The sequence below is a fragment of the Corythoichthys intestinalis genome, chromosome 4, assembly GCF_030265065.1.
Source record: "Corythoichthys intestinalis isolate RoL2023-P3 chromosome 4, ASM3026506v1, whole genome shotgun sequence".
NCBI lineage: Eukaryota > Metazoa > Chordata > Actinopteri > Syngnathiformes > Syngnathidae > Corythoichthys > Corythoichthys intestinalis.
The window spans coordinates 42,764,665-42,786,447 of NC_080398.1; the positions used below are offsets into that span (position 1 = coordinate 42,764,665).

Here is a 21,783-nt window from a genome sequence, read left to right on the forward strand (position 1 = left end):
CGATGTGCATTTTTATTATGCATCTCTAATTCTTTCCTTATAGATGTATTGATATTTTGGTTACAGATGTATACAATATTTGCTTTGTCCTCAAAATTTAAGTCAAACGCAGCATTCTTTGTTTCAATTCATTTTAATGGACACATTATTGAAATCAAATCATTTTTCATAGCGCACTTTGCAAACAATTTTATACATAGTGCTTTACAGGTTAAAATCATCCAGTGCACCTATCATCCCATCCTCATTCAAACCATCTTAGCCCACAGCACCGAAAAGTCACATCAGTCACTAATTCACTGCATAAAAGATAAAAAATAAGTTTTGAGCCTATTTTAAAACACATCAACACTCAGCAGCCCTGACGTCCTCAGTCAGCGTTCTAAAAGTGATGGTCGTAAACCTGAAAATACACCTCGCCATATGTGGTTGTCTTGGAACAACGAGGAGACCTCTGCCAGAGCCCAGGGACTGCCCGGGTTCGTAAGGTAAAAGTGGTTCAGAATTAAGAAGGGCCAAGACCACTTAGACACTTAGGACGCTTTCACACTAGCAATATTTTGTTCGTTTTAAACAGACCAAAGTTCTTTTTCTCAGATAGTCCGCTTCGTTTTGTAAATGTGAACACACATCCGAACTCTTGTTCAGACCAAACAAACGAAATTGTGAGTCTTTGTCTGCTTGAAGCACACCCTGCTTTGCTTGTGAATACAACCGGAGCAGGGTGCGCTTTTGCTACTATATGTGCAGCGTCACAGCTCCAGACGTGCACGTTATTCAAAATCAACAATGGCAAGATGACAGACGAAATAACCATGGCCAATGAGTGCGCCTTTCGTCCACGTGATGCTACTCGGAAAGTTCGGTTGGCACAGAATGAATACTGAACCTTTTCAACAAGTCACTTGCAAGTGTCTCCAACTGGACCCTGGTCCTCTTGGTCTAATGTGAAAGAGCCCTTAAAAAACATTTTTGAAAAAAACTTTAAAACTGATCCTGAAACACATGTAGAGCAATGGCGAATCTTCATGAGGACGCGCGCTGCAGAATTTTGTAAAAGTTGTAGACCTGTGATATACTCAGGGCATTACAACTGTCAATACAACTGTTGATAGAGGCATATGTTAGTATCCCCGTCTTGACACAAAAGAACATTGGATGAATTCTGGCAACTCTCCTCAAATGATTAAAAAAATAAAATAAAATAACTGATTTTCTTGTTGTTTGGAATTAAAAAAAGAGCCAGAAGGTTACATCCAAGTTTCTCACGTGTGGAGAAAGATTATAAAAAAATGATTGTAGGACAGGTAAACGTTTCTCTCTCAGGGTCTCAGGACCAATAACTAAAACTTCAGGTCTGTCTTAGTTAAACTGGAGAAAATTTTCTGACATCCATAATTTAATATTAATAATGCAATTAAAAAAGGTGTCCATTGGCATCAGCATAACAATGAAAACTGACCCAAAGTTTCCTGATGACGGTGCCAAGAGGAAGAGATTAAAAGGCACTAGGCCTAAAATTGAACCATGGGGCACATCACATCTCACTTCATGAACACTAGAGAAATAGGTATCAAAAGCCATTACTTATACTACAGAATATTGAAACTGCGTAAGAATATTAAAATATGATGTAGTTTGCCAAATAATTTAAAATGTGTATTAAGTAATTCTTTCCATTTAAGGGTGCATTTCACTCAATTTTACTCTTTTGTGGAAAAGCAATAGGCCTGTATATTATATGCATTTCTGGATTCAAGTTTTTTTTTTTTTTTTTTTTTTTTTTTTAAATACTCTTATATATTAAAATATCCTATAATTTGGGCTTGTTTCTTTTTGTTCCATAAAATCGAATGGCCCTTGGGTTTAGGTTCCCTATTCTACTGTAGCAAGTCCTGTATATCCAAGTTAATTCCCTGGTGTCATGCAACCATTTCAGATTTTGCAGTGTTCTGTAACATTGTTCCCATGTTGTCATCAAAACTATTTCCATTATATAAGGAATGAAAAAGTTGCCGGACTGTGTGTGAATTTGTCATAAACTGTCATTCTCTTTAACATGCTCTTCATGTGTTCCATCCGGTTTCCATTTTAGCATTTAAATGATCTGACCTTCTTTATGAATGTACTGGATGGAGAAGAGCTTGGTGAAGAAACTCAGAAAATTATCCATCAACTATCATGAGTGGCTCCTTTCTGCCAGTCTTCGCTTATTGATTTTTGGCAACACTGTTGCTTCCAAAGTCTGAATCACTGTGTGGCTCCTGATGACTGTGTCGGTTATTTGACTGTGAGATACTTGCACTTGAAGGTTCGCTTAAGGAATTGAATGTAGCGTTGGGTTACGTTTCTAGCGCTAGAGGGCGCAGTTTCCTGCAGCTTTGTGAGGGGAAGACGTTAAAAAATTGAGTGCACAGTCGTTTACGAGCGATACATCCAGAATTTATCCTGTGTGAGACAGTCATACAAGATCTGCCATCACTGCGAAACAGAGGAGCAGACTGATGACCAGAAGAGATTTTGAAAGAAATAAAGCCTGCAGCAGTCAAGAGGCAGGAGGTGCTGCTCCTCTTTAATTATCTCCATGGATCTGAGATCACTTCCCCCAAATGGTCAAGTGTCTGATTGAACAGACAACACACTCTGCTTTTGCCTGATAGGAACAAAAAAATGAGAAGAACATTGTAAAAACTACAAACAGATTGAAACACGTTCAATTGCAATAATCAGATGTATTGAAATTTATTCAAGGAATAATACCTTTTAATAAATATTTTGGAATGGGTAAAGCTGCAGTGTAGTGTTGAAATTAGTTGGTTCAAAACTTGGTAAGCATCGCTCTTGGAGAAAGCCTGGTGGCGTTCACTTCGCAGGTGCTGGATCAAACAAAGTAGCAATTGACAATAAAAATCTGGTTAACTCTGTATTGTTCGCGTAAATGCCAGGGATATTAAAGTAGGTGTTAGATAGGGGATAGTCAGAATTCATTAGTTGACACACTTGCTCATAGTATTTTTTTTTTTTAATGAATAAGGGAAATATGGACATATTACCTCAAAATACCAACTCTCCAAACACAATTTCTATATTCTACTAAAGCTCAAACTCCACATATGAAAGTTTTGGTTTCACTATTAATCAATGTGAATCTCTGCACATTAACATTGTAAACAACTACAGGAAATGACATTTGCTGCAACTTGTCAGAGTGAAAGTGAAAGAAACGAGCCTTTTTTTTTTTTTTTTTTTTAAACCAAACTTATGTACTCATTAGGACATTAAAACATGGTAGTAGTTTAAAGAAAAATGGCGATATTATATTCAAGTGCTTGTATTAGAGAAATTTATCAATGCTTTGAGTCGTTATTCTATCGAGGAACTCATGATCCACATTTGAGACCAAACTTTCTTACACAGGGCAACATACTTTACTGTAGAATCCCTTGATAATAGGATTTCTTTGTACCCTTCACAGATTCAAGACACCCTGTAGCAGATGCAAAAAAAAAGCAGCCACATATTTTATTTTATATCACGTCACTTCATTGTTCATCAAATTTCAAACTGTGCATTTGCAAAAGTGATCATTCAGTGTTTCGAGGAATTTATAGGGCTTTCACTTTCTTTATGTCTTAGTTTCATTGTAAAGAGAGGTATAACGGATGTGACTTTGGACTCTGTCCATGCATTTTCCCAGAAGCGCCATGATATATCAAAATGTAATTCAAATTTTGCTCCTTTCAAGTTATTTCACAAATCTTTATGTTCCATATTCTTTAACACAAGGGTACCAAACATTGTGTGTAAGACTAATAGGGATGTCCCGATCTGATCACGTGATCGGCAATCGGGCCGATCGCGCCATTTTGCAGAGGAACGTAATCGGGCGAAAAGGATTGGCTTTTTAATCATTAAAAAATTTTTTTTTCTGCTTCATGCTCGTACAGCGCCACTCCCTCCCTCCTGCTAAGCAGTGCGGCCAAACTATAGAGTGCAGCTTGCGTTTGGTACTTAAAGTTAACAATGATAAACAGGTTTTTATCTTTGATCTTGCCAGAGAAGCTTGGTAGCTCTCCGGATCAACGGCACAAATTTGTCAATCATCGTTTAGCTTGTTACACAGGAGCGGTAGTGTGCTGTCACTGCTATGGCAACTCATTGTGTAAGTGAGGGGCTGTTCTCAGCAGTGTGAGCGTTAAAGCTTGAGTGGATTTGAGTGGACTCACGCAATGAAGCATTTAACAAAGACAAGCATTTCTCTGCGCTATTGTTGTTTAAAAAATAATTCACAATATGAAGGTGGCACGGTCGGACAGTAACATGTTTGGAACTTTTGTTGTACATTGTAAAATAGTCTAATCCGTCACCATTTTCAACATTACAAAAAAATATCATCCTGAATATTTGTGATTGTGCTCAAAGGTTTCAATGTTGATGCCCATTCTTAAGAACTGATATTAGTGAAAAAAACTGATACTTACTGTTGTCAGGTTATCGTACCCGGTCAAGCAACACTCGCAGTAGCCACTTCCTTTCTTTACTTTGTTTTTTTTTCGACTGGCAGCTTGTCCTTCACAAATTGAAGCTTTGGCACTAAATAAGAGATGAATCATACCAACTATTAGGGCTTGGCAATGAATCCACTTTTTATTGGCGCCAACAAACCAGGCTTCAAGTTGAGTGGAGTCAGTAAGCAAAAGCATTTAAAATCTTAATTTGATAACAATTTTGGTTTAACATTTCAACAAAAGCAACATTTTTCACCTAGAGGGATGCACATATTTTGATATTATTTGAGAAAACAACAGAGACAACAACATTTTTTTGTTTCTGTTTTTTTTGTGTGCAAGTTCATTTTATGAATTTAAAGCAGAAATAGCTAAATTGTCAAAGGAGGGCAAAATGTATTAAATTCTGAAACTGCCTTTTTGTAAGCAAATTCTGAGCCTTTATTATCATATCGCCACACTACCTATATATCTTGGAACACTTTCTCAATGATAGGAGTGAAAACAAATACAGGTACATTAATTCATATAGAAATGGGGTAATGTAGAAGTGTTTTCATTGCGTATTATCCTATTAATGAACAAATAATCAAAATAAGCCACTCATACCTGTTCCCCTGCTGTTTGTCCCCAGCAGGTTGTTTACCATCAATCAAGAAGGGACAATGAGGAGCAAGCGTCTTTAGATTCAACTCTGGTATTTTGGTCAAGGTGACGTATATCGGACAATAATGTCTGAGGAAAAAATGTAAACACTTTCAAAATGGGAATATTAAATGGTGATAATTAAGTGGAAGTCATATTTTACCTGCTTGAATCTTCAACTTTGATGAAAGGTTTACGAATCCGCCCTCCTGTGGAAAAACTAACTTTGAGCACATAAATTTTGCGTCAAATGATTGCACTGTACAAAACATTCACCTTTGGCTTTCTGACACGTGAGCTTTGTTGTTGATGCTGCTTTGACCTACAGTATATTGAATTCAAATACAAGAGAAAAATATTAAATATATGAACAACTACATCCGTACATTGACCTGTGATGGTATCAACATACAGCTGTTTTGGCAGCAGCACAGATTTGACACTGGCTTGCAATGGCCTTTTTTTTCTTCTCCGTGTATGCCAACACATCTGAAAATCCAGCACAAATATAACATTAGCTAATGCACAGCTCATTGATACAGTGGAAGCTCCAAAGCCAAATAGTGGTACTATTTGGAGTACAATAAAATGTTCAGAACTGCCCAAAATAGAAATAGAAATGAAATTGACTCAGCAATGGCTCAGTCAATACAATATGAGCAATGCAGAAATCTAGAATCACACGGTACAAATTATTCTGTCAATATTGGTCTGTAGACCTCATCCTGTTTCCTTTCCATTAGGCATCATTCAGGCTTATTTTAATTTATTTGTTGGACTGCATATAAAAATATGACTAAAAACATTGCTATTGTTTTGGAATTAGCACAAATTTTAGTCCATCATTTACATTGGAGCGTCCACTGAAAAACTAATTGTATATTAGGAGTGGGGAACCTCTTGGTACCTCACAATACGATACGGTTTGCGATACAAAACTCACGATAACGATGATCTGACGACACCGCGATACGATTATCGAAACATTGAGGAAAAAGCGGCATGGAAAATGAATTAATGAATGGTCAGGAAATCATTCTAGGATATTCTAAAAACAACTAATGAACAGAAAAACAAGCTTCTGCTGTGAATTGGAATGAGTTTATCACTAGTAGACGTCCAATCCATTTGAACTGGGAGGATGGCAGCGAATGAACATTTGTTCATTCGCTGCCATCCCTCCCTCTATGTCCGTCAGTGGCAGCAATTTTGGGCCATTTAAGGTCATTTACCCGTTGATTTTCAGGTATTTCCTGTTGATTTTGGGGTATTTTATGGGTCACTTCCTGTTTATTTTGTGTTACAGAACAGGAAGTGACCTTGGAATCACTCAAATGAATAGGCAGTGACTCAAACTCAACATGAAATGACCTGGAAATGCCCTAAAATGAAAAGCAAGTGACTTATAAATGTCCTAAAAATCTGTGAATGCTGTGGTTTCGAATGAACGATCGTTCCCAGTCTAAATGGATTGGGTGTCGAGCACCGTCAAGGCAGCCTTGGCAATTTGTTGGTTCCTTTTTTTTTTTTTTTTTTTTTTTTTTAAAAGATTTTGACACCTTTTTAAAATGATATCTCGATTCATGCAGGAGCATATCAATAACCTTTTGGAATACAAAGTATCACGATATATCACCATTTCGATATTTTGTCACACCCCTAATGTATATATTTGAATGTTATCCGAAATGAAAACGCACCATCAATGTAGAGGACTTTTACTCCCCACTCTAGAGCCTTTGACACAAGCTGGTCTGTCTGCAAAATGTCCTAAAAAACAGAGACTATCAGCAAAATAAAGTGCATGATTCAAATATGAACGGGCTAACAAACCATTTCTTTCACAGCTTTTTCAAATAAAGACTTTCCACGGCTTGTGACAAACTGCAAAGAAACAACGAAAACCTTTTCAGTTTAACTGTATGATGGAATGAGTTTGTAAAAACTATCTTTGTGTTAATGAAGTGATCCAAGCGAGCTTACCGTGTCAGCGTGACCTTGAGACCTGCTCTTGATGCTGTCGCTAACGCGTTCTGGGTGGTTTCGAGAACAAGGTGAACTCCGTACAGATTGCGGGCTTGGGAGCGGCGAGACATTTCTGAGGCATTGCACGTATTTGGCTTCCCTCTTATTTGATACGAGGTACTTGATGTCTTTGCTGAAAAACTTCTCAACACTCTGTAAAATATTGAAATGACCATAAAGATCGTATTTCATCGCCATTGATGGCAATAGTCCATTTTGAAGGGGGGCTAGCGGTGAATGATCACAGCCAGTCCTAAAAAGAGCTACCAGGAGAGCTATAGTTCAACCAGCCATGCAGCGAAGATACAGTCATGGGCGTCGCCAGACATATTTAACTGGGGCACATGCCCCACTATATTGGAGTTTTGTGAAAAATGATATTTTTAATATTTTTTTTCCCATTCTCTTTTGTGTTTTCTAATTGCAAGCAAACTAAATGAAGATATTACTACCAAAGCATTTGTAATTGCAATCATTTTCTGGGAGGAATTGAGCATTATCTGACAGAATTGCAGGGGTGCTAATACTTTTGGCCAGCCAGCAGTGTACACAATCTGCACATGGTTCCTTAAGAAGGTAATTTTTGCACGTAACTTTGGCTGTGATAGGCTGCACAGGCATATGAGTTAACACTTCCGCGAAAGCACCTTCGGTAGATATACTGCATGCCAGTGTGTCGGGAGATCTGAGTTCCCAAGTTGGAAAATCGTTCTGATGTGTTTTAATGTCGTCATGTTGGATAAAAACATGATTGCTTCAAAGAAGAGTAGCCTATTTAAATTGTTCCAAAGAGACATCAATAGTTGAGTGACTGGCGCTTTTTATAGACACCATGAAATAAACATTCTTTTTTTCTTTTTTCTTTTTGGATTACTCCAAAAACATCTGAATTTATCATTAATATTACGGTGCGTGTGCCAATCATATAGTCAACGGTGCAAATTACATCTTCTCACCTGCTTTACAGGTTAGTGCCAGAAAAACTGCCCATCCATCTATGTTGATGTTTGTTTGGTCACCTATTCCCATGAATTGTGTATCTAAATGGTTCAACTTTACTCTTTACGTATCAGGCAGTTAACTGTTATAAACTACTCTGGTCGCAAATTGAAGTAACAGATTACCTGCAGTCTTTTAGCTAACTGGCTATGAATACAATGACAAATACAATTTGAGTGAGAGGCTTTCAAGAGCTTTGTCTAATATTGCGTTAATATGATACGTGGTACTTGAACTGTATCAATATTGATGCTATTTATTGCTATTTGTTTATACGAACAAAATGATTAGTATCAATCTGTATGAATTAATTGCCTATCTTTGTGATATAACCTCTAACGATTTTTTATGTGTGTTTACCATAATTTTCAGCTGTTTTACAAGCATTTTATTTGCTACTGCAGCCCCTGTAATCTGTCTCAAGATGTATTATTGTTTATTTCTATTTGACTCAAACAGCATTATGGAAATTGATATTAGAAAGTTATTTGCTTGCAGCAAGGATAAATCAGCAAGGAGCAATGAAAGAGGTAAGCTAGGTAACCCAACTAAGAAACATAAACCACGTTTAGGTCACAACCTACCAGTTGAGAAAGACTGATTAATTGCATAACAGATATCATACCAGTGAAGTGATATATCCCGATTTCTGTCTAGAAAAAGTAGAGCAGCAGAGGGCAGGAAGAGGTGAAGAAGAGCTGGAAGTTGATGAGCATGAGCAGAGGTGAATTGACTACCAACAAGGGACGTCCCAATTTTGATTTTGAAGACTGATGGCAAAAAAAAAAAAAAAAATCACTTTTTCACAGAAACATGGGTTTTTGTTTGAATATACATAGTTTAAGCCCTATTTTTGACTTTTTATGATGGCTAAGTGCTTTTTTTTTTGCTCGCCCGCCAGTGCCCTATTACTGTATTAGGTCTAATGACGCCCCTGGATACAGCTATGAAAGTGATACTACAAAGCAGAAAACATTTTGGTTAAGGACCAACCCCTCCGAGGTCTTTTATATCTCTCTCCAACAACTCTGCTGTTCTGTTGGACGGCAGGTCAAGATAGAAGACTTTCCCAGCAAAATGCTTCAGCAGGGCGATGCGGGACTTCACTGGCGATCTCTTCTGTCTGCTTTTGCCAGGGATACCTTAAAAGAGGTGAGCTTTCAAGTCATGTAGCCCCACAGAACCTATTCGCCTAAAATTGTGATTCTATTACCAAACTTTAATAACATGAAAAAATACCTTGGCAGTCGACTCCGTCTTGCGTCCGTGTGCCTCTTGCCCTCATTATATTCTCTTACCAGAGTCAGTTCTCATTTGGCAGCTGTGTTTGAGAACAAAACAAGAATATTTTCAAAAACGACGTATACATCTTGTTCAAAATATCGTAATTCATATTCGACCATTAGGATAAATGCGTACGTAACTCACCTCACTTACGACGAGAACATTCTGCGTTGCACGATTTCGCATAAATTAAGCGACCCATTTAGTGTATTTTAACATTTTTTTCATATCACAAGTGTTCCCCGCGGTCCGACATTGGCATTTGTAATTATTTGCTTTTTGGCTGTTTGAAAGTTTTAACGTCGGCGTTTAACAGAACTTTCCATTTCCCGCTTAACGAATGGGCCGACAACGAAAAGCAAGGTTGCCATGTGTGGGTATCATCTTACCACTTTCGAACTACTCATTCTAAGTTTTACTTACGTGTTCTTAGCATGTAGTTTTTCCCCTTTCATTTCATCTTGCAGCTAAATAAAAATTGACCGATTAAAACTCTTATTTTCGTGTGATGCCTGCAATGTTGCAGCATATATGCGGAAGGACATGATCAAAATCTGGCAACGATAGCATAAATAGGTAAATCAGTACAGCTATTCGGATGTTAAGTTTCGACATTCTTTAAAAAGCAAAACATTTAAATATATTTATTAATCAAAGACACCCGACTTGCAGCACTTACAGTTTCTGTATGAGCACTGTTTATATAACTGCCTACTACGCGAAACGAGTTGTTTTCAGTTTCGTGAATGTGCGGAAGGAAAACTTAGTTATGAAACATTTCATTCTATGGAACATCAGTACAGTAAACATATGGTTTGTGTAATGTTATGGAGTCGTCAAACTAGTCACGGTAAGCACTTTTTTTTCCCACCAAATCTCTTTTTGAATTTTGTCGGATGACCCTCCTTGCATGTTGCGCCACGGAAGGACGTTTATTTTAACGCGAACATACATTTGTTAAATGTGCTTTCACATGTTGTGTTTTTAACCCCTGTTATCGGTCAAATGGTACTATCGTAAATCCTAAATGTATAGCATATACAACGACGCGTTGAGGAAGGTCTTGAAAGCAAAGCAATGCGTTCATTTTAAATGGAATCTCGTGTGTTCAGGAAAACATGAGCGGTCAACGTTCTTCAACCTCGGACATAGATCATGGCATTACACCAATCCAACAGATGCTGGCGTCGTGCTCCGGAGCACTGCTTACATCCCTGTTTGGTGAGGCTAATGTGGGGTGCCCCTCCTTTCCAATTGATTGGACGTCTTTCGCCGTCATTTGCAGTGAATAAGTTACCATTTACAGCCACGTAGCCTACTGTGTCATGTCTTTGCTAAGAAAAAAAACCTTATTTATTATATCCAGTACCTTATACTGTAGTACCCGATGAACTACCTGTACATCAATTCAGTGCAGGACAGCACAAGCGGATCAACCTTGAGAGGGACACTATATTAAGGAAGAGGTTTATTCTAATTTCAGGGTCTCCACCTGGTCAATGCACACAAAAACTGGCACCTGGATATGAAATGTTAATTTGAAACCTTGCCGTCGTTTGAAACCATGAACCCAGGTTAGAACCCCTATTTTTTAAAGCAAATCCAGGATTGAAGAACCCTTACGTAGTTGTTTACAGTGGGTCAAATAAGTATTTAGTCAACCACTAATTGTGCAAGTTCTCCCACTTGAAAATATTAGAGAGGCCTGTAATTGTCAATATGGGCAAACCTCAACCACGAGAGACAGAATGTGGGGAAATAAAACCAGAAAATCACATTGTTTGAATTTTAAAGAATTTATTTGCAAATCATGGTGGAAAATAAGTATTTGGTCAATACCAAAAGCTCATCTCAATACTTTGTTATGTACCCTTTGTTGGCAATAACGGAGGCAAAACGTTTTCTGTAACTCTTCACAAGGTTTTTACACACTGTTGCTGGTATTTTGGCCCATTCCTCCATGCAGATCTCCTCTAGCGCAGTGATGTTTTGGGGCTGCCGTTGGGCAAAACGGACTTTCAACTCCCTCCACAGATTTTCTATGGGGTTGAGATCTGGAGACTGGCTAGGCCAATCCAGGACCTTGAAATGCTTCTTACGAAGCCACTCCTTTGTTGCCCTGGCTGTGTGTTTGGGATCATTGTCATACTGAAAGACCCAGCCACGTCTCATCTTCAATGCCCTTGCTGATGGAAGATTTTCACTCAAAATCTCTCGATACATGGCCCCATTCATTCTTTCCTTTCCACAGATCAGTCGTCCTGGTCCCTTTGCAGAAAAACAGCCCCAAAGCACGATGTTTCCACCCCCATGCTTCACAGTGGGTATGGTGTTCTTCGGATGCAATTCAGTATTCTTTCTCCTCCAAACACGAGAACGTGTGTTTCTACCAAAAAGTTCTATTTTGGTTTCATCTGACCATAACAAATTCTCCCAGCCCTCTTCTGGATCATCCAAATGCTCTTTAGTGAACCGCAGACGGGCCTGGACGTGTACTGGCTTCAGCAGGGGCACATGTCTGGCAGTGCAGGATTTGAGTCCCTGGCGGCGCATTGTGTTACTGATAGTTGCCTTTGTTACTGTGGTCCCACCTCTCTGTAGGTCATTCACTAGGTCCCCCGTGTGGTTCTGGAATTTTTGCTCACCGTTCTTGTTATCATTCTGACGCCACCAGGTAAGATCTTGCATGGAGCCCCAGATCGAGGGAGATTATCAGTGGTCTTGTATGTCTTCCATTTTCTAATAATTCCTCCCACAGTTGATTTCTTTACACCAAGCGTTTTACCTATTGCAGATTCAGTCTTCCCAGCCTGGTGCGGGTCTACAATTTTGTCTCTGGTTTCCTTCGACAGCTCTTTGGTCTTGGCCATAGGGGAGTTTGGAGTGTGACTGACTGAGTTGTGGACAGGTGTCTTTTATACCTATAATGAGTTAAAACAGGTGCCATTAATACAGGTAACAAGTGGAGCCTCGTTAGACCTCGTTAGAAGAAGTTAGACCTCTTTGACAGCCAGAAATCGTGCTTGTTTGTAGGTGACTAAAAACTTATTTTCCACTCTAATTTGGAAATAAATTCTTTAAAAATCAAACAATGTGATTTTCAGTTTTTTTTCCACAGTCTGTCTCTCATGGTTGAGGTTTACCCATGTTGACAATTACAGGCCTCTCCAATCTTTTCAAGTAGGAGAACTTGCACAATTGGTGGTTGAATACTTATTTGCCCCACTGTATTTCAATCATAGATGAGATTAAACCTAGAGGTGCACGATAATTATCGGTCCGATAACAGGAATTATGACGTCATCCCAATAAATCCAATAATATTATATATTATTGGGCCTATTAATATTAATTTTGGCACGGTGTCGGTGGATTGGGAAATGTGCATTTGTTTCCACTCCTGTTTTGCCAATATGCAAAGTTTTGTTGCTTTACTAGAGGCCTTATTTTTCCATCACTGAGTGATGAACCTTACTATGGCAATTAGCAAATGTTTGCATTTTACATTGTTATTTTTACAAGTTATTGAGAGGCCTTTTGGTTATTGATAGGCTTGCTGTCCTATAATTTCCAAGTTAAGAAAGTTGTTTCATGGACCAAGACAACAAAAGTCTCCTCTGCTGTTGCACTAAATGTTTTATCTGCTGACAAAGCACAATACCTGTTGGTTTTATGTTTTTTTTTAGTTCTGTGCTTATTGTTCAGGGGAATACATCATCAATGACATTGACTAATTGATTGTTATTGACTCAAATTATATTTATTTGAAAAAAAATAATATGGGCGCTTTATTTGAAGTCAAAATTGTTCTTGTCTTTGTTTTGTTCATTATAATAATGTTCATGTCATCATAAAAATTCTGGTTAGGTCAAAGGCAAATCTACGCTGAATCTACCACTAGTATTTTTGACATACAGGTTTTAAAAAACTCAGGTGAATATACATTGAAAAATTATATAAATAAATATATATATGTGTATATATATATATATATGTATACACACACACACACACCGGCCACTTTATTAGGTACACCATGCTCGTAACAGGTTGGACCACCTTTTGCCTTCAGAACTGCATCAATTCTTCATGGCATTGATTCAACAAGGTGCTGGAAGCATTCCTCAGAGAGTTTGGTCCATATTGACATGATGGCATCACATAGTTGATGCAGATTTGTCAGCTGCACATCCATGATGCGACTCTCCTGTTCCACCACATCCCAAAGATGCTCTATTGGATTGAGATCTGGTGACTGTGGAGGCCATTTGACTATAGTGAAGTCATTGTCATGTTCAAGAAACCAGTCTGAGATGATTCCAGCTTTATGACATGGCGTGCTATCCTGCTGAAAGTAGCCATCAGAAGTTTGGTACGTTGTGGTCATAAAGGGATGGACATGGTCAGCAACAATACTCAGGTAGGCTGTGGCGTTCCAACGATGCTCAATTGGTACCAAGGGGCCCAAAGAGTGCCAAAGAAAATATTCCCCACACCATTACACCACCACCACCAGCCTGAACCGTTGATACAAGGCAGGATGGATCCATGCTTTCATGTTGTTGACGCCAAATTCTGACCCTACCATCCGAATGTCGCAGCAGAAATCGAGACTCATCAGACCAGGCAACGTTTTTCCAATCTTCTATTGTCCAATTTCGATGAGCTTGTGCAAATTGTAGCTTCAGTTTCATGTTCTTAGCTGAAAGGAGTGGCGCCCGGCGTGGTCTTCTGCTGCTGTAGCCCATCTGCCTCAAAGTTTGACGTACTGTGCTTTCAGAGATGCTCTTCTGCCTACCTGGGTTGTAACAGGTGGTTATTTGAGTCACTGTTGCCTTTCTATCAGCTCGAACCAGTCTGGCCATTCTCCTCTGACCTATGGCATCAACAAGGCATTTCCGCCCACAGAACTGCCGCTCACTGGATATTTTTTCTTTTTGGGACCATTCTCTGTAAACCCTAGAGATGGTTGTGCATGAAAATCCCAGTAGATCAGCAGTTTCTGAAATACTCAGACCAGCACTTCTGGCACCAACAACCATGCCACGTTCAAAGTCACTCAAATCACCTCTCTTCCCCATACTGATGGTCGGTTTGAACTGCAAGAGATTGTCTTAAACCATGTCTACATGCCTAAATGCACTGAGTTGCTGCCATGCGATTGGCTGATGAGAAAGTATGTGTTAACGAGCAGTTGGACAGGTGTACCTAATAAAGTGGCCGGTGAGTGTATATAATCAGTTATTCTATTGGTATCGGCCTGACGGAGAAAATGGATATCGTGCACCCCTAATTAAACCCCAATTAATAGATATATTTTGTATTGAATAACAGCCCTTAATCACAGCAAATGTCTCAAAGGGATTCACAGGCCAAAGTACACAGACAATTACAGCATCCACTGAGCAGAACATCCCCCAGCCCCCCCAAAAAAACAAGAATACTTGGAAAGTGTTAAGGATGATTAAAAAAAAAAAAAAGACTCTAGTACTGCTTTCTCTACTAAGAAATACTGTTTTAAAATATTAATTTAATAAATATAATTTTCTAAATGTATATTTTTAAAAAGCTACATGGAAAATGAATGAATGCTTTAAAGAAGAAAAATACAGCACATTGTAGTTACAATCGCACATCGGCCCTCACCATTTTTATTGGCCAGTTTCAATTCCCAAATTCATTTACACTTGTCTCTTTCCAGTGACACCTTTAGATGTTGTGAAGATCAGACTTCAAGCACAGAAAAGTCCTTTCCCTAAAGGTAAATTACATCTTATCAAACAGTTGTTGCTTTTTCCAACATGTCACCTGTTTTTCTTTTAATATTTAGGAAAATGCTTTGTCTACTGCAATGGTCTCATGGACCACTTATGCGTGTGTATGAATGGCAACAAGGCGTGGTATAAAGCACCAGGACACTTCAATGGCACCTCGGTAAACACAACTCCCATCATGACACGTAGAGTAAATGTCATGATCGGATTGTAATATTGTGTGCTACGGCAGGATGCATTCGTCAAGATCGTACGCAACGAAGGAGTCAGGTCCTTATGGAGTGGTCTACCTCCAACCCTGTGAGTCATAATAACGTCATTTATTCTCAGCGTCATTCAGCAGCGCTAAGGCCATTCATGTATGTGCCATTTTGTGTGTGCTCCAGTGTTATGGCCGTGCCAGCGACCGTCATTTACTTCACCTCTTACGACCAGCTACGTGTATTCCTGAAGGTTAAGATGGGCAAATACGAGCAGTTTGCACCTATGGTGGCAGGAGCTATAGCAAGAGGTATGATTGGATACTTTTCAAGATAATAATAATTTTTGTAGTAGTCTTTCAAGGGATCCAAGGATGCAACCCTATGTGGCAATATGTTCGTATTAATGAATTTTGAGCTGTGATATTTTTTGCCCCGGAAAAAAAAAACGGTGTCTCGTATAAAAATGAAACAAATTGATGAAAAATTTATATCACTTTTTTTTTTGTTTGTTACTTTGTTCGAAGGGACCATTAAATGTTCCAAGTACAAATCATTTTTATTTGGTGTCAATTATTTCGTGGTTTGAGTTTGAAAGGGTTTAACAAAAATGTTGTAATGATAAATTTAAACTCATTTTGAAGTAATCATTTAAGAATGTTTTTTGATGTTTTTGTAATTCTCCCTAAATTTGAATTTAACAGAACAATATGAGACACGGTGACCTCCTTTTTCTGTAAAACTCATTTTATAGGCCACCTGATAGCAACTTTTTGACAGATATCCAAGAGGAAGGACAGGAAAAACTTAGAAATATCCCTAAAATAAGAGTCCATTGTTGCTGGTTTCAGGTGGTTTATTACACTTAATAAGGGAAACCGTAAAGGTTTCAGGTGGTTTATTACACTTAATAAGGGAAACCGTAAAGTTAAACATAAAAGAAGAACATTTCACATATTGTGCACAAAATACATAATCATTTTTCAAACACTCACTAACTTAGTACTAATATACATTGTTTAAAAACTGCAGGTTTATAAAAAAAAAAAAAAACTTAGCCAAGTTTTTTTTTTAATCGAAAAAAAAGATTGTACAATATGAAAAAAAAATTTTGTGGTCCTTTTTTTCTATGAATTATAGGGAAGGGTGAGTGTAGCATGTTAACTCAATGGCAGCCAAAAAGATTAAAGGAAAAGGTCGTGGATGAAGAAAGCCTGCAGAATTTAATTATACAACTATATTAAGTGGTTAGTAAACCACTAATTCCAAAGAAGTTTGCTCACCATGTAAAAGTGCCAAATTTAAATATTAAATTTAAAATATAACATGCTTTACAGATACGGTTGAACTTAAAAAATATATACTACTGTATGACGGAAAACACTCAGGTGACTTGAAGTTCCGCTCTGAGACCCCCAATTTAGCCAAATTTCAAAATTGTCCTATATGCATGTGTGATACATTTTGGGGAAAGCTTAAAATCTCAATTTTCCGGGGGAAGAAAAATTTTGAACAGAAGGGCATTTTTTGAAGAAAAATAAATAAATAAATAAATGTTTTTTTAACAGCAAAACCCCAACTGGAGGTGAGAGCACGCAAGAGCAGAATTACAGACGCCACGACTTTAACGAGATATTACCGCATACTTACCTTGTTTCGATCTAAAAACTCCATGTAGCATGTATCACTGCCTGTCAAGACACAGCTGTGAATGGCCACAGCTGGATTTTTGGGGATTTTATGGGTGAAACATGGTAATATAACAAGGGTTGCAATGCAGAAATCGCAGACATCAAGGAGTGGCCGAGACTTTCTTTTTCATATATTTACCCATTTAAACATTTTTTTTTTAAAATTTTTTCTTTGTTTGGATCAATTATTTATCATCTAAAATATTGGGGAAAATGCAACATTAACGAAAAAATACAATTGATAGTTATGAGGTAGATATCCGTGACTTTTTTTTACAGATGCCAATTTTTTCATTGTGATGTAATTTGTTTAAAAGTTTACAATATGCGAGTGAATAATTTTTTTAAATCGTTTTTTTTTTTTTTTTTTTTACAAAATATTAGACATCAATTAATGATTCTAAGCTAAAAATGACAGACATTTCGAACAATAAATACGATTACTTACCTTTTTATGGCTAGGTTTAAACAAACGCGGTTGTGCGACGTCTGTAAACAGGGGTTTCCAGGGTAAAACGGACAAATTAAAAATAGTTCGGTAATAGTTCATTTTAAGGGTGAAACGACACGTTGATGCCTCATGAACCCAACAGTAAAGACGAATATTTTATCTGTGTGTTTCTGAAATTCTGCTTTATCTTGCTCTTTTCTGAATGCCAGTAGGTGCAGCCTCAGTCATTAGCCCAATCGAGCTTCTGCGGACCAAGCTACAGTCGCAGAAGCTGTCATACAGGCAACTAGGAACTTGCGTGCGGACGGCCGTGGAGGTCGACGGCTGGCTGTCGATGTGGCGAGGCCTGGGTCCCACGCTGCTACGGGATGTGCCTTTCTCTGCCATTTACTGGTACAACTATGAGCGTGGCAAGCGGTGGCTGTGCCAGCACTACGGCACCAATGAGCCTACCTTACCCATGACCTTCATGTCTGGTGCAACATCTGGCACAGTAAGTGTAGTGCACAGGAATGTGCTGATGAGTCCATCAGGATGTTGACAAAGTTTGTGCATGAGTTAAAATATTTTGACGAGAATAAAACAAATCTGACTTCAACCGTTTCAGGGAGAGTAGACGCTTCAGTGGGAGTCTATTCAATAGTTATCATTAGCTTAGCTCAGTCACTGCCAGCCCAGGTTGCAGAGTATGCGTTGTGATAGTTAAGAAGAAAATTGATATGATGATGGCAAATTGACTTTTTTTGGGGGGGGGGGGAGGTGATAGACGCTATCATGCGACTAATTTATTTTTTATTTGTTACTTTGTAAATATTTTTTTCCACAAATGGAAACGTTTCTACAATATTCTAATATATTCAGATACTCATATAGTTTTGATATTTTCTCATTTTCTTTCAGGTTGCATCAATCATAACGTTGCCCTTTGATGTCGTCAAAACAAGAAGACAGGTGGAACTAGGGGAGCGAGAAGCAATGAAATGTAAGTATGGTCTCTGTCAAATTGTCAATGTAATCCTTTTGTTTTGAATTGGAAACATTTCCTGATTCCACTCATTGATGTTTTTGTGTTGCTAGTATCATACAAGGCATCCTCCACTGTCAGCATAATGAAGAAGATTGTGGCACAGCATGGAATCAAAGGCCTGTTTACAGGTTTGCTTCTGGCAACCATTTTGAATTTCAAGACACCATCTTCTCTCCTAACCCACTCGTTTCCTGGTCAGGTTTTCTCCCTCGGGTGGTCAAAGTGGCACCCGCCTGCGCCATCATGATCACCACCTATGAGTTGGGAAAGGACTTTTTCCGCAAGAGCAACCAGGCTCGAATAACTGGGGAGGCCTCTGTACACCAGTAACACCTCAAACATGATCATTTAGACTTCCCAAATACTATGCTTAAAAAACAGCACTAAGAGATTATTAAAAGTATGGTATATTATAGTATTTTTCGTTTAATATTCCATAAAGACACAATTCTGTTTGTACCACTTGAAATACAATGAACTCTGGCTTTCTGCAGAAAGTAGGGATGGAACCTTGCCGCTGACAGGCAGAATATATGAATTTACATTCTTCTCTAAATACAGATGGTATTTGCATAAAAAATACAGTGAGACCTCGACATACGATCGCTTCGACATACGTTCTTTTCGACATCCGACGTAAAATTTGACTCGCCATGTTTCTACATCCGACGAACATGCTCGAAATACGACGATTTATGACAACGCCGCAGTTTGTTTTCCCGCAAGACGGATGCAAGGTGGATGCTCTTGTGAGACAAATCAACCTGATTGCAGGTGGTGAAAAAAGGAAAATGGTTACGCTTACCATTGAAATGAAGATGGAAATGATTGAAAAATATGAGCATGGTGTGCGCGTCCGTCAATTGGCTCGACAATTCAGCCATAGTGTCTACGATCTCGATGTTCCTCCTCTGATCTCCGTTGACCAGTCTTTATAAATTAAGGCGACAATTATTATCATTGTAACATCGCCAAAGAAATAAAAAAGATAACGCCTACCCTCCGCCGCGGCTGACGCCAACAACAGCAGAACATTAAAAAGTAAAATCTCTACCGCACCTGTCTCATTCTGTCACGTCAGCCACACGATGCGTTCAGGTACAGCACGCAAAACACATCCGCCATATTAGAACCCGATTCGTTACATTAATACAAGAATTATTATATTATTATTCCAAATTTTATTTATAACTTATTTGTTTTGCTATGTGTAATTGCCTTTTGTAATAGTACCAGTGGTATTTATTAAGGATTTAGTGTAGGTTTTCGGGCTGTGAAACAAATTCATGGGATTATAATGTATTCTTATGGGAATCCCCTTGACATACGACCTTTTCAACTTCCAAACAAGGTCCTGGAACAAATTAAATTTGTATATAGAATAGAGGTACCACTGTATTACAAGCGCTTCAAATGCAGACCTACACTAAGACAAGTCGAGACTGAAAAGACTCGAGTATAAAATTGATTAAGAAAAAAAAAATGTGTTTAAGGTTGCGTTCATTGCCTCGCTTCTGTCAGACTGCCCCAAGGCAGCTGTTGTAACATTAGCTTACTACTATCTAGTATGGAGTGAAAGAATAATGTAATGGAAAGTGTCTTTTGAGTGTCCTGAAAAGCATTATTTAAATCCAGTGCATTATTATTATCATTATTTAACGAGGTGGTAGAAGTTTAATATTCCAAGAATTTAAGGTATCTATACGAAATGAACTGACATTGTATTTCCCTAGTGCCTTTCTCTTGACTTTTGTCAACTCCTGTTTCCATGGCAGTGTTGTACTGAGCCGAATAATAATTCCTATTGAGTAATTATTGGTTCGAAAATTTATTAGGGGAAGAAGTTTTCATAGCGCAGATATTACGTATTTTCCCCTAGCTGATTTTACGTATGCATGACTTCTTAAAGAAAAAGACAACGGTTAGCATAAATGACCTTCATGTGAAATATGGTTGCTCAAAGAATCTAAATATGCAAAATTGCAAGTTTTTGGGAACTACGGTAATGGAGAATGTTTAAACAAAAAAATAACACCGCTTGTGCGCACAGCCATTGTGTGTGAAACGCGTGTACTGCACATAAACACTGACACATTCGAAACAGGAAAAAAAGTTGCTGTAAAAATAGACACACATGCTTTATGGTTCATACTTTATACCTGTACAATTTCTTTTTCTCCATTCTCTGTGTGGAACTCAGACAAAGCCTGCTTCAATTCCTGGAGCCATTAAAGGTCGTTTCTCCAATAGACGTGCATATTACAGTGGATAGCCAATGTGTAAAAAATTAGGCGGGATAATCTGAAATACGGTACTCGCTTTTGATTGGCTAAAATCGTACGATTGTTTAAAAATGTTTGACATCTATTTTGTCTACCGTATTTTTCGGATTATAAAGCAGACCAGATTTTATGCGCACCACCAATGAACTTTATATAAATATACATATATATATTTATTGGCAGTGTATCAAATACTTGTTCTCCCCACTGTATATACATATACAGAAAGCGCACCTGATTATTAGGCACATTATGCATCAATGTATTGCATTTGTTGTTTGGTCTTTATCTTTTAACATTTTTGTTTTTTTTTCTGGGTTTGATGATGACAGAGTGTCTTGAGCAATATAATATTGTTATGCTCCCCAAAAATGTTTTAGATAAGGGCACACAACCAGAATTCATACATGAATCGCACTGTCAATTTTAGGGAAAAATAAAGCATTTTCAGTCTGCCTTCTTGTCCGAAAAAAAACAGTACTTACTGGATATATTGTTTTTATTGACATTTTTTCCACTAATACACATAAAAATATATATTCTTTTCAAATTTATAAGCAAGATTCTTTCCACTGGGATAAAACCATGTGTTTCGCTTTAAGAACGAGCTGAACTTATGCCATTTTGCTAAAATGTCACGAATTTCAAACACTTTTGACCACATCTGTTATTTTTGCTATCATTACTCAGAGATGATCGTTGATTTATTCATATGATAACCTCTAATTCCAGTCGGAATTCATATCACAACTACTTCAGTATCTACATTTGAGGCTCACCAATTTAGACTTCACAAAACTACTGCTTTTTGTCTTGGCAAAAAAAATAAATAATAAAGTCATTGTTTTTGTGTCAAAATACTTTTTTGCATACACATATGAAATTTGGAAAAGCTGT

The 21,783-nt window shown here is 38.0% G+C and overlaps 2 protein-coding genes across 3 annotated transcripts; one reads left to right on the forward strand and one right to left on the reverse strand.

Annotated features, from left to right (window-relative positions):
- Window positions 1-187: 187 nt before the first annotated feature.
- Window positions 188-9,072, reverse strand: dbf4 (DBF4-CDC7 kinase regulatory subunit). The gene is made up of 11 exons (XM_057833956.1): window positions 8,803-9,072; window positions 7,137-7,331; window positions 6,987-7,037; window positions 6,854-6,923; window positions 5,566-5,642; window positions 5,430-5,475; window positions 5,317-5,362; window positions 5,118-5,243; window positions 4,482-4,593; window positions 2,761-2,876; window positions 188-2,653 (listed from the first exon to the last, which is right to left on the reverse strand). Exons 3-11 carry the CDS (start codon window positions 6,987-6,989, stop codon window positions 2,614-2,616), a joined length of 636 nt encoding a protein of 211 aa, XP_057689939.1. The 5' UTR covers window positions 6,990-7,037; window positions 7,137-7,331; window positions 8,803-9,072; the 3' UTR covers window positions 188-2,613.
- On the forward strand, window positions 8,761-21,744 carry slc25a40 (solute carrier family 25 member 40). 2 transcript variants are annotated; one of them, XM_057833953.1, is made up of 10 exons: window positions 8,761-8,901; window positions 9,228-9,329; window positions 15,163-15,222; window positions 15,292-15,395; window positions 15,468-15,535; window positions 15,622-15,746; window positions 17,787-18,070; window positions 18,478-18,559; window positions 18,655-18,732; window positions 18,804-21,744. In XM_057833953.1, the coding sequence occupies exons 1-10, from the start codon at window positions 8,886-8,888 to the stop codon at window positions 18,932-18,934; spliced, it is 1,050 nt and encodes a 349-aa protein (XP_057689936.1). In that variant the 5' UTR covers window positions 8,761-8,885; the 3' UTR covers window positions 18,935-21,744. The 2 variants fall into 2 exon arrangements, with proteins under 2 accessions (XP_057689936.1, XP_057689935.1); XM_057833952.1 differs by lacking the exon at window positions 8,761-8,901 and adding an exon at window positions 10,574-10,682 and having other exon boundaries at window positions 9,120-9,329.
- The last annotated feature ends 39 nt before the right edge of the window (window positions 21,745-21,783 follow it).